This window comes from Emys orbicularis, chromosome 2, assembly GCF_028017835.1.
Source record: "Emys orbicularis isolate rEmyOrb1 chromosome 2, rEmyOrb1.hap1, whole genome shotgun sequence".
In the NCBI taxonomy this organism is placed as follows: domain Eukaryota; kingdom Metazoa; phylum Chordata; order Testudines; family Emydidae; genus Emys; species Emys orbicularis.
Window position 1 is genome coordinate 165,543,730 of NC_088684.1, and position 17,210 is coordinate 165,560,939.

Genomic DNA, 17,210 nt, shown 5'->3' on the forward strand with positions numbered 1-17,210 from the left:
ATAACTCTGAATACTCAGAGGGAAGAGATCTACTGAATAAGATGCCATTTTCCCATATTCACTTTTCAGAGTGTGATAAATTATTATTTAATATTGGATAAATTCCAAAGATAGAAGGTTTTCCAGAAAATACATGACTGCATTAAAATACACCCTATTTTTAAAATTACATAATCATTTTTATAGCATTTTGTTTTCCATCTAAAGAACAGAGTCAAATTCAGCTCCAGTGCAACTCTTTTGGATTAAACAGAGACAAGCCACTGATAGTTTCGATGTTGGAGGAATGTGGTTTGACCCTATGTTATACAAGATTCAGGATGACAGGGTGATTTCTGTAAACTGTTTTTATGCCTGACTCTATCACACATATACCACTATAAAGCAGAAGTAACCCCCTGGGAGTCAATGTAGTTACACCACCAAAAAAATGGTATAGGTGATCTGAATCATGCCCTATGTGCTGGTGTAAGTGATCCTTGCTTAATGACGGCTTTGGCAATCCCCAGACACCCAGCCTGAGCTGTTCTGACTCCAACTATAAATCCATTCTTCCTGCTTTTTATTTGTTCATTCTATAAATGTCACATGTTTTTGGCAGCTTGCAGTATCTGGAATTCTTCTTCATTGATTTGCATCACTTGACTTTGTTAATGGTATATGAAATAAAATCTGTCAGTGCATATTAATAATTCATCTTTTTGGTTCTAATGGACTGGATAGGGTTCGGGGGATTGGAAATTGAATGCACTTATATGCCACCATTTGAAATCCAGCCCAGCATGGCAGTAACCAACAGTTGCTCCCATCTGAAAATGTTTAATATGGTAAATGAGTTAGTGGTCTCAGTCCAACTCCTAGTAGACTGGTGTCCACATCAGAAAACCTTTACAATTGCTGCTGGGTGGCACTCACAGAAGAGAAGCCAAGGACTAGATGGGCAGTAACAATTAACTATATTTTCACCCCTTGAAGTGTTCCCTCTAAAAAAGAGGTTAAGGCACATTAGCAGAGAAGTGCATGAAAGCAAGTACTGTACCTATCCTTTTGTTAAATAAGATTTTCAAATAAATTCATCTGATGTTTAATGTATTTGAAATCCAAATACTCAGATACATGTAAATACATGTTTGAAGTATACTTACTGAAGTATATTGTTTCAATTTTAAGTGTTTTAAACAATAACGAATTTAGTGCAAAAAAGCTAAATTAATGCAACATTCTTATGCAGTTAAAATATCAATGCTAGTCACAAGAGTCAAAGTTATGGTTTTCAGAGCAACAGCACTGGGTATACACATCAAAGGTCAAATATATGCTTTTTTATATCCATGCAGCCCAACTGAAGTCAGGACCATGAACTGATGAATATCCAAGTCTTGAACCATTAAATAACGTAATGATAACTTTGCACTTTGACTCCGACTTTCAAATCAGCTAAAAAGTAGTTGTCTCCTATAATTTTGTTCCTGATATAGAACCAAATGCAGTCCCTAAGCAAGCAAAATTCTTGATGACTTCAGGAACTGTTTTACTTGTTAAGGATCACAAAATTTGAGACGGAGAGTACATAACAAATTTAATATGAGAGAGAGGAAAATGGTACTTATTTATTTTTATTATTTTTTAATGACGCTTACTATTGCTGGATAATTATTTTAAAACTTTACATTTTTCAAGCATTGATCCAGAAACTTGAGAAATCAGTATAACTAAATAACATTCTAATAATTTAAACACAGAACAGTGACTACGGAATAGTGTTTCAAATGTGTCATAAGTAACTACAAATCCATATGAAAAGTTATAGAATGCAGTTATTCTTATCACAGAAAAGATTCTTAAAGTTCATCCCCTAAAGACACATTCTGCCCTCTTTCATGCCTGTGAATCAAACTGATTTAAAATCAAAGGGATTTTTACTTGAGTAAGGACTGTAGGATCAGACCCAGATTCTGCCTCTGTAATAATGGAGCACCAGCATCTGATTTTTTTTTTTCTTATTTAAAGAAAAACTAAGCCAAATTCTGGTAGCTGGAATATGAGCAAAATTCAGCCACACAACTATAGACAGTGCACAGGATACTCTACTATTTAAAATAGATGTGACCAATCTAACGGTTGAGTGGATTCCACTGTTACTTCACATGGTTACTTCTACCATATTGTAGTTAATAAAACAGCCATCCAAATATATATGCTCTTTAAATAGTAATTTTAAGGTTAAACATTTACATATATGTAGCATCTCACTTCCAAAAGTGACCCCAACAAAATCTTCATTTAGTTATATAAGGAACAGAATGTCACAACTGTAGATATTTCAGACACACTCCTTCACAATTCTACATTTCAATGACCTTCAAGCCCAAAATTAACCAATTCTTTTTTATTCCTACAAATTGGGATTATAACGCATATATGGCCAGAATTATTCAGTGTATTGCTGGCAATAGTAAGTAGTTTGTATACTAACAAGGAGGGGGGAAATGGGTTCCTCTTGCTCCTTATATATGGAACAAGGAAGCAACAAGAGAGTAAGTAGCTACTGAAAATAACACTGACATCTGGCACTGCTTTCTTATTACTGGAAGGCTCTTAGGGATCTGGGAATAAGGAATTTGCTCTCCATCTTTTCAAGCAGCTGCCAAAGATGGAAGCCTGACCTGTTTCCCCAGTGTTTGATTTATTATATATTTTATGTCAGGTGCAGAGAAGCAAAAGGAGCTACATGATAGAAGGACATTTAAAAGGCTGACACAGAGCAGGAAAGAAAATGTACAGTATCATTTAGAGCTTCTAGCTCTGACTGTTCATCTACCACTATCCCAGGAATTGTATATTTAATATATAAGAGGTTCTAAACTTTAGTTTCAAAGGTCAAAAACACAGTATTCTTATGATATAGAACACAATCTCCAAAGAAACCATTTAAATAAAAACCAGTGTACTGCATAGTTAACAGAATTAGATTTCAAATAGCAATTTGAAATTCAAACCACCTTCTTTAATATAATTCTTTTGAAGCTTCTATGAATTTTTCATCTTATAACTGGTATTGTGACAGGTCGAAGTAAATGACTAAGTGTAACATTTCCCTGTAAGGCTGGCCATATTTTGGAAATAGTTGAGAATGTATTATCAAAAAAGAAAGATGAAGTCTGAGACATACATGAAATATATCAGAAATCAATTAGGCATGGCAATCTATTTTAACAAAATAAATACAAATACTAAATAAAAGCAAAAAAGGTAGTTGTCTTATGACTGTCAGACTCAAATTTTCTTAGGGGAAGCCTGAAATATAAAAATACTTAATAATTTATGTTCTTCCTTTTACCTAACAGATGCCTGATTCTAGAGTTCACTTCTCAAATTGGAAGTAAAAATAAGAAAATGAATCAAATTATGTTGTAAAATGTCAAACTGGAATTTGTTTTCACAATGCACTTAAGATTCTTTCAAAATAATCTTAACTGCATAATAAGAAACCCAAAGGTGTGACTGTTAAAGATTTTCTTTAACTTCAAAACATGGTACATAACTGTTTAGAAATAGTATTGCGTTGGACTGAAAGATGACTTCATTTCTACTCTGTTACTGTCTGACCTAATTAAATATTGCACACAAAACCACCACATACTGTATGTGCAAAATAAAGTCAGAGCTGGTAGTATTCCAGAATGGCTTTTCCAGATCAGATATGAATAATTTTATATATAATTGCCCAGACCCTTCATCTTGCTATGATTATGGTCCTATATCTAGGCAAGGAGGATGTAAATTCTAAATCAGATATAAGAGAAACAGATTTAAGCCTTCAAAAAATTCCTTGGCTGTGAATAAATCCAGGCAAGATTATTCTAATATGACATTTTTAGGTGGAAATCTAGGCAATGATCCAAAGAATTTTGTCCAATATCCAGTGGCTGCAGTCTCCAATGGCAAACTTTCACTCCATCTTGAAAATGAAATCACTTCCATCTCACAGCTGAAAACTTCAAAGAAGAATCCTTTCTCTCTCCTCACTCACTCTTTTCATTGTCAACCACCGGAAAATGAAACATTGGAAAAAAGTTCTAAAACCAGTTTTTTTCTCTGTGGTATGTCTGGAATTCCAATGACAGACTGAACTATAAAATTCAGAGTGTTTCTGAGGTTGTAACTCGTCACAAGACTTTGCCAACTCATACAGCTCTGTTTCCATAACTCTCAATAGTCTTTCAGTTTAGACCTGCTGTTACACCACTATTGCAAATGATTTACTTCAGAAATAGAGTTATGAAACTGAGCATGTACAGCCTGTTATAACAAGTTGTGAATTACACTGAATCAGAGAAATGAATGCTGGTTTTTATTTTTAAAATGTGAATTTTAGTGCTAATGATTGTGAGGTCCTGGTGGCACTGCCTTGACCCAAACAACCTGTAGGCAGGTACTCTGCAACCTTAGCTATGCAAATACATCTCAATGTTGGCATCCAACATGGACACCTGCTTCTCCAGTCCTGGGTCTCTTGAGCACTGATTGTTAAGCACATTGAACTGTGCAAAAATGTCTTTAACTAACTAGAATGAGATCATCAATTTAATCTGTGGTTTGAACACAGGGTTCCTGAAGTGAAACACTAGTGCACTAGCCTGCAGTACCACTAGCCACTTCTGCTGCTACTAGTTTTATGTTCCTGTTGTTTTGCATCTATCCTCCATTTAACAGACTGGGAACCTTACCTTAAAACAAACAACAAACATCAGACTTCATTGTGCTTCTTTACCTAGTCTGAGCCCCCTCAAAACACTTTGCTTCAGTTGTCAAGAGAGAAGTCTTCAGGTGTCATGAATGCTGGTGTTTGCACCTAGTAGGTAAGGGAAAAAAGTGCCTACAGGGTTCACCAATTGTTTAAATATGCAATATCCTTCTTGAGCTTGTAACAGAAGAGATACAAATCTGTTCAACTTCATCCTCACTTGGAGGCTATTAACTACAGCCAATAAATGTTATTAGACCATTCCGACAAAACATACAAACTGAAAACCAGAATGTTCCATTCTTTTATTTAAAATCTGAAAGCACTATCACTCAGTATACATTGTGACAACCTGAACATTAAATGTGGAAAGATAAGGAATAGGAATTTTACTGCCCTCTACAGCTTTTCCTCTCTGTTCAATTCAAGGGTACAAATCCACAGATTTTTGAAGGAAATCATCAGCTGGTAAGATTGAGATCTGCTGTTGTGACATTTTATTTCCCAACTCCTGGAAGCTCTGCAGTTAGAATGCAGGAAGGGTAGCGAGCACAAGAAACTTTCATTCTCCTAAAAATTAAAGGCTTCACTCTGCAGCAGAATCTCTGTCTAGAAACTGGGTCAGTCTCTGAAAACGTTGTGACTACAAAGAAGAGGAAAAGGCTCCACTGCCTTTCTTCAATGCCATAAAATGGGTTGTTTTAAAATGCTGCTGGGGACTAAAGGTTTTTGCAGATTTAAATCCTGCTACTAAAAAAAGGTCAATACGGCTAATCTGAAACAGAGCCAATAAATTAAGCGAATTAAACTCGATGTGTTGTCGATGCAGCTTTAGATCCATTAAATAGGAGCCCAAACTTCTAACTGCCGCTGCTCTAACTCGTTTTAAGACTACAACAAGAAGCAGCGAAGTTTGCGGCGGAGGAAGGGCTGTGGGTGACCAATGGAGCCCCGTACCCCTGCCTACCGAGCTGCTGGACCACGCCACCCCTGGACAACGCAACTTTCTTTAGCAACGCGTCTGCCGCCTTCGCTGCACCCCCAGCCTGCTCTGCAGAGCGGAACGCGGCCACCAAATTAGATAACAAGGACCCGCAGGGAGGCAGGGCAATGGGAGGGGAGGGGGCTCGCGGGGCAGCGGTGGGGAAGGAGAAGGGCAGGAGCGGGAGCAGGTCGCTTACCAGCCCCGAAGCGAAGAAGACGGCGAGCAGCGCCAGGCAGGCGCCCATCACGATGAGCAGCAGGAAGACGAGGAGCGGGTGCTGCTGGCTCATGCAGTAGTAGGACTCGTAAAGCCAGTCCCGGGAGCGGGGCTGCTCGCTGCTCACCCCGCAGCCCCCGTCGGCCGCCTGCTCTGCCCGCTCCAGCAAATAGCGGCGCCGCCTCATCATCGCTTCTTGCCACATCCGAGCGGCCCAGTGCCCCGCGCAGGTGGCCGGCGCGGCCGCTCACCCCGGCTGAAGCAGGTTCCCCTCAGCGCCGCTGCGGCGGGCGGGCTGGCTCAGGAGCGGGGCGCAGCCTTGCGCTGGCCAGCGAGAGGAGCAGCATGGTGCGCCGGCCGCCGCTTGGCTCGCAGCTCAGTGTGGCTCAGCAGCAGCAGGCACCACCCCCTGTGCACATGCCCTGCCCGGCTCCGCCTGAGCAGGGGTAGCGGAGCAGCTCCTCCTCGCGGAGGGGCGGTGCCCGCAGCAAGCGTCCGGGGTAGCCCCGAGGTTGGCTGTGCGCTCCCGCCCCTCGTCCACCAGCCCAAACACAGCCAGGGGATGCTCCTCTCCCGCCGCCCCAGCTCCGGGGCAGGGTTCCCCGTCTTCGGGCGACACCGGCAGGCTCCCCAAAGGACTAGCGCATCTGCTCTCCCGCAGCTGCTTCGCCTCCCTCCCGGAACGCTCGCCCTTCGCTGTCTGTCTGGGGCGTGTGTGAGAGACTCGCTTGAGCTGCCCTCCCCTCCTCTCTCTGCAAACATTGCCAGCCCGGAGGGCTCTCCACACCGCACTGCAAGGGGCAAAGGGGAGAGAGGAGGCTGGGGACAGTTAAAACATGGGCTCAGGCCAGGGTTATATGTAGAGATAGTTGGCAAATGTATGAATGAGTTCAGGCTCCCACTAGTCCTAACCCTCAGTTGTGGGGATTGTGCGTCCCCGAGGGTACATAATTAGCATCCTTGGGAGAGAAGGCAGAACAGATTCACTTCAGTCAGCGTCGTGTTTGAATTTGTTCTTCCCATAAAATATAAATGTGAAAGGCGGAAGAGAGCTGCGGGGAAGAGGAGATGCTGAAGACGAAAGAGACAAAGCAAGTCATTGAAAGCCGTGCCACAGTGTTTGGCAAAGTGCAGCGTTCATCAGAAAGATTTGCCGCCGCCCCCCTCAAGTGTCTCCACTCCCGCAAGAAGGGAAGGAGAGTTGTATCTTTTGGACTCTTTCAAGTTGTGACACTTGTAACAAGAAAATTTTAAATTGACTAACTGCTGCGCTGCAAAATCTCTCAGGCTCAGCACAAGAGGGAGATACTTTAAAAATTGCCTTAAAACGATTCCTAAATTGGGGGGGGGGGGGGAGAGATTTGTTTCACTGAGTTCCTTTTCTGGAGATTGAATCGTCTCTTTTAAATCATGCCTTCATTTTTATCACAATAAGAATTTAATTAGGGAAATGAAGTCACTGACATTTTATCTTTGTAATTTAACCGTCTTTCTTTTGTTGGAAGTCTTGGCTAATCCTAACAAAATAGGAAATTGAATCATAACAATTTTAGTTGTGCATCTCAATTAATGCTTCTGTCATACACATGATCTTCGGAAAACAGATCGCATGACTTTTAAATCAGTTTTAAAATAGATTAAAATTAAAAATAAGAAGAGCAACCATCATGGAAAAGCTCGTTATTAGTCTTGGATGAAAGGTACAAACACGACTACAAAGGTACAAACACAGACCTTGAAAACTGTAAGGACTACTTGACAGACTGATTTACTATGTTTCAACATACATAGTGATTGGTGTCACTTCCAGGGCCTACCATATATGCAGTACATATAAGAACATCAAGGAAAGGGAAGACATCGAGGTACTAACTCCCGTTTCCCCCCTCCCCCCCCTCAATTTGAGCTCTGTCCACATGTATAAATGTAAAAAGCAACAGAGGGTCCTGTGGCACCTTTAAGACTAACAGAAGTATTGGAGCATAAGCTTTCGTGGGTGAATGCCCACTTCATCAGAGCCTGAGAGATTTTGCAGAGCAGCAGTTAGTCAATTTAAAATTTTCTTGTTACAATGTATACATGTATAAATGTGTGCATTTTCCTGAATACATTTAGACCGTCCTCTGTTATCTTCTGCAGAAGGATGTGGACAATAACAGAAACCCCTTGAGACAGCAGAGACAACTGTTATATAAGGTCCAACATAATACTACAGTAGAAGGCCGTGGCATACAGAGTAAAAATCTGATACCTGCCTATTCATGCAATTCATGCCTATTTATGCAATAATATTGTACGGCAATAATATTGAAGGGCACCAGAATTCGAGGTAATAAAGTTGACTCGTAATCAGCTACTTCCTGAGCTAAAAGAGCAGCAGCTCAAGTTGCAGTGAACACTTTGACAGATTAACTTTATTACACTCTGATAGCAAATGTCAGTAACACACATGCCACTTGGTGCACAGGGTAATCTGTTGCTGATACAGAATTTGCCCTAAAATATTTCTTCATAATGTATTTATTGTAGTAGTTATGTGATTCAGCTAGCATCTAGAGTACAGTAGGAGCTCTATAAAGGATGGCGGTCCCTGTACATGTATATAGAATCACTGTCACCATCCAATATAGTTTATGTGGCTCTGATATATTTTAACATATTTGTAAGGGCTAGATCGTGTCCATCTGATTGGAGGAAAGGGCAGGAGGGATGATGCTGGTTTGCATATGCTCTCCCCCAAATGATTCTGATTAATTTTAGTGGGGTTTTCACTACTCTCTACCATGCCACACTTAATCCGAGGAGAAAATATGGCCCCGGGGTACATTCCACAAAACAATTTTACTATTATGGCAATGGGGTCACTTGTTTGCTAGTTTGCTCCAGAGCAATTTGAATGATTGGACCAGCTAGTTCCTCATTATACTAATTTCATGCAATTGTGCAGACTTAATTGACTATCTTGTGCATATTCATTATGATGCATTCATGATCACAAGCTGTTTTTCCACAGGACCCCTACCTCATTCAGTACAGAGGATGGAGCTACTCTGGAGCTGAATGAGGGTTATGTAGTGAAGGAGGCTGTTGTGTGTAGGATCCCTGCTTCATTTTTTGCAGCAGCTGGAAGGTTTAAGGTAAATGAGGCAGGAACTGCAAGATGAGAAAGGAGCGAAGGGAATAACTGATAGCTGTAGAAGCTGTCTTCTCTCTGGACGTGCTACTAGAGGGGAATGGAGACACATACTTTGCCAGTGGGTTTCATAGCTATTTGCTAGACAGCAAAAGAACATTGAGACTTAGGAATAATGGATTCAGTTCTAGGTTCTATAGGGAGTGTCATAGGGCAAACAGCCTTCTCGGAACCCCCTTATGGCTTAAGGTTGCTCTACAGGCAGCCTGCCTCAGTTTTCTCCCTTCAAGCATCTCCTTAAATAAACACACAGAGTACAATGCCACCCCTACTTGGGGTCAGGTTTTATTAACAAAATATTTCAAAATCAGGTCTTATCAAGTCCATCCATTTACCCACTCCTAGGTCTTTCTCACTTGTAGTCTCACTTGCCTGTTGTCTCACTCCTAAGTCCCAGCTTTTTCAGTAGGAGCTTACTTGCTCCCAGAAGCCTCTGTACTTCACCCTGGTCTCCCTGAGTTTATCCCATCTCTGCAGGTTCCTGCTGCTCTTTACAGGGGAATCAGTTAATCCCTGCTCAGATGTGTCTCTTGAGTAACTAGGGTTGGCTGGCCCTAGGCCTGTAGCCTTTAACAGGCAAGCCACCCTGTTATAGGCAAGATATTGTAGCTACAGACCTTCATGCTCCTGTCTCCCCAGGCTGTCCCTGTCCCCTTCTACTCCTATTCCCCCTTCCCAGCTCCTGTTCTTACACCCCCCCCCCCACACACACACGTTCTGCTTCTACTCTGGCTCCTGGCTTGTGCCCCTCATCTGTTCCTGTCCCTCTCTCCCTGGATCCTACCCCTCTCCTCTCCCCTGCTGCTATCTCCCTGCCTCCTCTCCATTTCCTCTGCCTAATTCCTACCTCTGTCCCCCTACTCCTATCCTCCCCACTCTGGTTTCTGCCCTGCCTCTCTCCCCCTCCCTCCTCTGCTTCTGTCTTCTCCCATCCCTGGCTCCTGCACCCTTTTCTGGCTCCTTCTCTTCTCCTTCTCCCACCACAGGCTCCTGTACCTGATGCACCTGTCCCCTGCTGCTCTGCATCTCTTCCCTCTCCGCAATTTCTCTGCCTGGGCATTCCAGACAAGGAGCTAAACTTCCTTTTCCTTGCTGTCTGGGTGATAGCTAAAGGAGAATTCAGAATACACAAGACACAGTCTCCCTGCTCTCAATTAGCCACCTGTCTTGGATGGTTTAGACGCAACAAATCCTGCATCTTGGCAGGCAGCTAGACTAGATGACCTTTGTAGTTCCTTCTACCTCTATGATTCTATGAATTCCTGGACCCAGCACCACATTAGTCCCTGTCAGACAGGAGGAGCAACTGCAGGGAAAGTTCTGCTCAGCCCCTGTATCTCTGGGATGGAGCATTCTCAGATATTCTGTGGGATGGTGCATGCAGTCTGGTCAGCACTAAGACCAATGAGGGGATGGAATTAGGGTGACCAGTTGTCCCGATTTTATAGGGACAGTCCCGATATTTAGGGCTTTGTCTTATATAGGCACTTATTATCCTCCATCCCCTGTCCCTATTTTTCACACTTGCTGTCTCGTCACTCTAGATGGAATCTGCAGAAAAATTATCTGTCAACCTCTTAAGTCTCTACTAAGCATGTGCGAACTGAGGTTTTGTTTTCTTTTAAATCATCACTTGACCAATTTTGTGCAGATTTACACAGGGATAGCACAAGGTGCATCCCTGTCACCAGAGAGACCCTCCCCGCTGCCAAATTTCAAGTCTTTGTCTCAAACCATGGGAGCAGTAGAACTTCTCAATAAAACCATTGTAAGATTTTTTCTAACCTGAGCAAAACACCATATTTTCCTCTCTAACTTTATTCTCAGAAGTGGTATAACCATTTTAGCTGAAACTTTCCCCCAAAAAATTCAGTCTTAGGCAGACAGCTGACATGGGAAGTTTCAGCCCCAACAATTTAAATTTTACAAAGTTCTAAGGAAACAACTGAAAATGGGACCTTATAATGGAAAGTGACATGCAGCCTTAACTATGGGAATTGCTACCTGCACCACCTATAACTGTCACGAAACACTGTTTTTGTTTATTTCTGTTGCTATTTTATTTTTTTAATAATAAACATACAATGATAAGTGGGTCTGAGAAATATGTTCTTGCACTGTAGCCTGACACAGTCTATGGAAACTGGCATCTAATCAAAATTTATAACTCTTTATATTCAACTATTTCAAGAAGTTCAAAAGCAAAAATAGGTGAACTATAATGCCTTGCAATGTACAAGGACTTTGGTAATACAGTAATAGATATTATACATAGTAGAGTGACAAATACTGGGTATTGTAATGTCTGGGTGCAAACTATGCAGAAAAAGCAGACTACACTGAAGAGATAGGAAGGTAGCACTGTATCTAAAGGATTTCATAGAATCTAACAAATTAAAAATTCTGCATGAAGGGGACTACACAGTTGACTCTATATGGATACAGTTTCAAGCTATAAGAATGTAAATATATTAGTATGGCTATACTTCCAACCTCTGCATTAAGAAAAGGCATCTGAGAGCACAATATTGAGAAAGATCAAAGTAGCAGCAAAATCTAACAAAAATGATAATAATGTGAGGGGCCTGCCCTCAACTACCCAGGCATAGATTGGTCAAACAGCGCAACAGAACAAAATTCAGAAAAACAATTTATTGACACTTGAAGCAATTGCTTCTTGGAACAGCTAGTTCTAGAGCATACAAGAGCAGAGGCCACTCTTGATTTAGGCCATGGGTACACAGGGATGTTACATCACATCAGTTTGTTCGCTCTAAGTGCAGTGATTGAACTATATCAAACAGAACTCCATCCACACCACTTTGTTTTGCCAATTTAAGGTACTTTCCTTGCTAATTATTGCATCTACACAGCTCTGCACTGGTTCAAATTAACTATTCACCATTCTGGGCAGGTATACCATGGTGCAGCGTTCTCTTGTTAAGTTCTATGATCTGTGATTTTTCGCACGATGCATTATGGAATGCCTGCTGGAAACTACAGGAATTCTGGAGCTAGGGATCAAACTAACAAACTCCCATGACTTCTCCGCAGCATCCATTAATTTTGCCGGCACCATTTATGAACTGATGTCAGGCAGAATGGAGGTCTCAGTGCTGACTACCATGATCATGACAATTGTTAATGCAAACAGGATGATGCAAGGCATTTGTCATTACACAGGTGTATGGATTTGGCTCTGTTTCTTCATCGTATTTTTGATGCTGCAGCAATATTGCTAATGGAGGAGGAGGAGTAGGGGGATGAAATCAAGCAGTTACTTCTTGGGCATTTATCTGAAGCAGCTTTATTTGGTGGAGTGCTGCTTCTGGGCTTGGTCAACCAGAAGTGACTTGTGGGAAACTGTAGTAATGCAGAACTGGGATGACCAGAAGTGGTGACAGAATTTTAGAATTACAAAGACTACTTTCCTAGAAAGCCGAGACAGAACACCAATGTGAGAGTTCCCCTCAGCATAGGAAAGGTGTTGCCATCACAATGTGGAAGCTCGTCACACTGGATTGCTACTGTCAGTAGCTTACCCAACCTCACTCCCCTGCAGGAGCCCTGGGTAGGTGGAGCAGGCAAGCCCTCACACCCAGACCCTGCTCCATGGCAGAACTGCTGGGCGGATCATGGAAAGCCCCCACACCCCAACCCTGCTCCCTGACAGAAGTGCCGGGCGGGCAGAGTGGGCCATCCCCTGTGCCCCAACCCCATTCCCTGGCAAGAGTGCCAGGCGGGAGGATGGGGCAAGCCCCCGCTCCCTGACCTCATTTCCCCAGCAGGAGCGCAGAGGCAGGACTTCAGGCGGAAGGGGTGGGGAGGGACCTCCACTTGTCTTGGCCCCAGAATTCACAAAACTACTCACCATCTGTGGGGGCAGGGGGCGCCCCTGTCATTGCCTGCCTACCTGAAAGCTGAGGTCCAGCCAGTTTTCCTATCCTAGCTATGCCACTGCTGTGTTGTCTGCATCATGTACAATTCCAGGGCCATGTACTCCATTTTGCTCCTTTGAGAATACTCTACGAACCATCTGTGACAGGGTAGTCTGCCATTGAGGGCAGTGATGCCTAGTGGTCAGCCCAAACCCGCCATCTGACTTGGCCCTTTAAGGGTTTGGAAAGGTCCAACAGATACATATAGAGACCTCAGGGTCCTGGAATGAATGGTGATTGGGGAAGGAATCTGGAGACTGTACCTTTAAGGGCCTGAAACCTTGCAGAGAAGGGAAGGCAAGGCTCCCCTTTCACCCAGCCAATGGGGAAAGAGTTGGGAGAAGGGAAGCAGCATAAAGGGTGCCTCATCTGTCACTGCAGACAGACAGACACTAACAGGGGAAGGGTGGACTACTGAACCCAGTTTGGAAGACTAACTGGGAAGAGTGTTCTGCTGAAGGCAGCTGGCAACTTCCTAAGCTAAGGCAAGAGCCTGGAGATAGAAACCCCAGCTCAAGAAAGAGAACTGAGGGGAACTCCTGCATGAAGGAGAGAAAGACAGATTACTCCATGGCAAAGAGGCCTGGGATACATTCCCAGCTCCAGAAAGAGGGCTGAATATCTCCTGTTTAACGGAGGGTTTAAGGCAAGGGTCAGAGAACTGCTAGCAGTATAATCCAGCTGCCATGGGGAAGAGCTGAGACTGACCTTTAGGAAACACTTCCATAGCTAGTACCAAGAGAATCCATAAAGTCAGGGTATGATGTTATTGACATGAACTGTGACCGTATAGATCATTGTTGCATGCACCAAATCTTGTACAAAGGAGGTCAAATAAGGTGTCTATGAAAAGGTTGTAATTTTCTGATTATGATTATGCTATCTGGATGTGTGTATCATTTTTGTATTTGAAGTTATGAATATTGGCTATGTACTTGTATCTCAATGTGTTTGATTCTAAGTAACACCAGTGAAGCACTTGGCCAGCTTATTGAGAAGGGACTCTTCAGATTAAGTGCCCAATCAAGAAACTCTTAACTGACAATGGACCTTAGGAGACTCCAATCCACATATAAGGAGTCTTCCTGGGAATGTTCAAGGTAGCATGTGAGCAATGGCTGCTCTACCTGTAAAGAACTTGAGTCATGCATGGACATGTGACTTGACCATGTGACTCCAAACGCCATCTTGCTGCTGTGATTTTGCCCAGTAAGAACAAAGGGGTCCTTCCACATGGCAGAGGATATAAAAGGCCATGGAAACCCCTCCATTTTGTCTTCAATCCTGCTGCTGACCTCTGGAGGGACTGTGCTTGAAACTGAAGCTGTGAACGGGGGACTGAACGACCCATCCAAGCTGGGATGTTTGTATTCCAGAGACTTGATTGGTTTAAATCAGCAGTAATCCCATCAAGCCTGAAACAGGCCTGAACTAAGAACTTTGCAATTGTTGTATGTATTTGATTCCATTTAACCAATTTTAACTCTCATCTATATTTCTTTCTTTTTATGAATAAACCTTTAGATTTTAGATTCTAAAGGATTGGCAACAGCGTGATTTGTGGGTAAGATCTGACTTGTATATTGACCTGGGTGGGGGGCTTGGTCCTTTGGCATCGGGAGAATCTTTTTTCTTTTACTGGGGTATTGGTTTTCATAACCATTTATCCCCATAACGAGTGGTGCTGGTGGTGATACTGGAAAACTGGAGTATCTAAGGGAATTGCTTGTATGACTTCTGGTTAGCCAGTGGGGTAAAACCAAAGTCCTCTCTGTTTGGCCGGTTTGGTGTGCCTTAGTAGTAAAGGAACTCCAGCTTTGGGCTGTAACTGCCCTGCTCTAAGCAATTTGTCCTGAATTGATACTCTCAGTTGTGTCCTGCCAGAGGCCACTTTGTTACACAGGGTGAGGGCAGCAGAGTGTGCAGACCGTGAGAAGATGCCGATCTATGACGAAAAGGTAGGAGCAGCACAGGGACAATAGCAGAGAGATTGAAGGAAAGGTCCTTAGCCATCTAAACAGGGGCCCAGAGGCAAAGATGGGCCTGGGTTCCTCTACCTCTCCCCCAGGCCAAGAGCAGAAATGGCTGTCAAGAATACAGGAAACGAAGAATGGCAAGTGCCAGGAGATGGGCTTGAGTGATATTAGATTTTGTGTTTCCAATTTTCTGAATTTCTGTTAACTGCCGGAAGGGGAATGGACTGAGCAGTGATGTAGCTGGAAGGCTAGGCCATGTGCATCAACACTTTTGTGGCACTAGGATAACTGAAGGGGATGCTAGGCTGAGAAAATCCATGCAGCATGGCCAGTGGACACTAGAAGGCATTCTAGAGATGAAAGTTCCCCTATGACACCATCCCCCACAACTCTACCTTCATGGCCTTCTGATGGGATGAATTCAATGAGGATAAAATGGTTGTTTTCCCACAGTTTTGGAATACCATTCCCATCTTCTCTTCCCACTCTGGGGTTTGCTTTGAGATGGTAAGACGTTTTCCAAATTACTTCCCTTTGTATAGGCCCCCTGTAACAAAGGCGGGTGGCTGGGTGGCTGTGAGGGTTCTAAGTAGATGGGGGGGGGGCTGTGGTATGTGTTGTGTAGGGGGGGAACAGGTGGCAGATTAGTAACTGCATGTGTACCCCAAGCAAGTTGTCCTTACGTTGAACGATATTACTTTGATGCAAATCCCCAAGAGACATACATGGGCCTTTTTCAAAAAGGCAATAGGCAAACCAGGAAGATATAATGCGCTGCTATTTACCAGGATGGTGTAATCTCAGCTAGTGCGGGAGTGGAAGGGAAATGCTGGCTAGATGGACAGTCCTGAGAGAGCTGATCTGCCTTGCAATGTGAGTGCTGAAATTGTCTTATGTTCTTTGCTGACACCTAAAGATCAGCATAAAGTACACTGCAAAATTAATAGAACTTTGCAGTAATTGTTCTGAACCCAAATGCGGTAGAATCTCTATGCATTTTGAAACGTCTCTGTAGCCTGACTTGGACCATTTACTTCATGAAAGCATGGGCCTTTCATGAACTTTACTAAAAGCTGAGGGCAAAAATAAAACTGTGAACCAATGTACCTTTTCTATTGCTTTTTCCTTCTTTGCGTCTCTGCTGCTACAATAAACATACTTGACATGCAATGTCTTTCTTTGTTGTTGTTTTTTTAACCCCTGTGGTGCTGACATCTTGAGTGAGGGTAGTGAAAGGGGCTGTAGTGGATGACTGGGGTGTGGGGAGAAAACAAGCAGCTCAAGAAAGGGGATATGGAGGTGAAAAATGTGGCCAGTGGTTACGGGATTTGATAATGAAGGGAAATAAATAGTTAATAGTTTAAAGTCTCTGGTGGGGATGCCATTTTGAGCATGCTGGGAGAGGGGGTTAAATGCTGAGCAGCTGGAGAGAGACTCCTAGCTCCGCCCAACATGGTGGACACCTGGTATTCAGAACAAGTTGTTTATTTCTTCCAATGCATTTGTATTGTAATACAGGACACAGTACTTACTGGTACAGCTCCCCTTAGCATCATTTTCTGGCTGGCTGCTGGTACATCTCCTCCACATCAGTTTCAGTATGGCTCTTAGAGCTCTTGTGTAACCTCCAAATTTGCTTGTCATATAGTTCTTGGCTGCCCTGATAAATTTCCTCCAGGTTGGACCCTTTGGCATAGGGTTAAGGGAGCTTTCTTTGGGGTTTTGGGTGATTGCCATGCTGTCTTGAGTGCTTTGTGAGTAACTGTCCACCACATCATTCTTAGGTACAGTGGTGGCATCGCTTGCAAAAATGTGGTCCAGTTTCTCATAGTGTGGGCAGGAAGTGGGAGCATTACCAGGTGTCCTGTTTTTTTCCCTTGTCTTCAGGTATATCTACATCTATAGAATTCTTTGCTTTGACTTGGCACTTGGTACAGCTCCAGCAGGAGTGCCCTCACTTCTTCATTTGATCTGATAGTGTCTTGTAGATGACGGCATTCCAGCGACTCTTCTCCAGAGGAAACTGGAGATGCAGCTTTCCAAAGAGGGCAATCAAGTCCATAACCTCTGCAAGGGTCTATGAGGTGATACATGGCTGCTATAATGGGTATCTGACTCTGAGTGCATGAACTCACTGCTACATGGTATGGAAAAG

General features: G+C 43.1%; 1 protein-coding gene across 1 annotated transcript in view; it reads right to left on the reverse strand.

Annotated features, from left to right (window-relative positions):
- The window catches only part of ADCY2 (adenylate cyclase 2), a 456,889-nt gene extending 450,736 nt beyond the window's left edge, over positions 1–6,153 (reverse strand). Inside the window, exon 1 of the mRNA XM_065398381.1 lies at positions 5,929–6,153. Coding sequence (XP_065254453.1) covers positions 5,929–6,153 — 225 coding nt within the window. The remainder of the gene's footprint in view (positions 1–5,928) is intronic.
- Between the last annotated feature and the right edge of the window lie 11,057 nt (positions 6,154–17,210).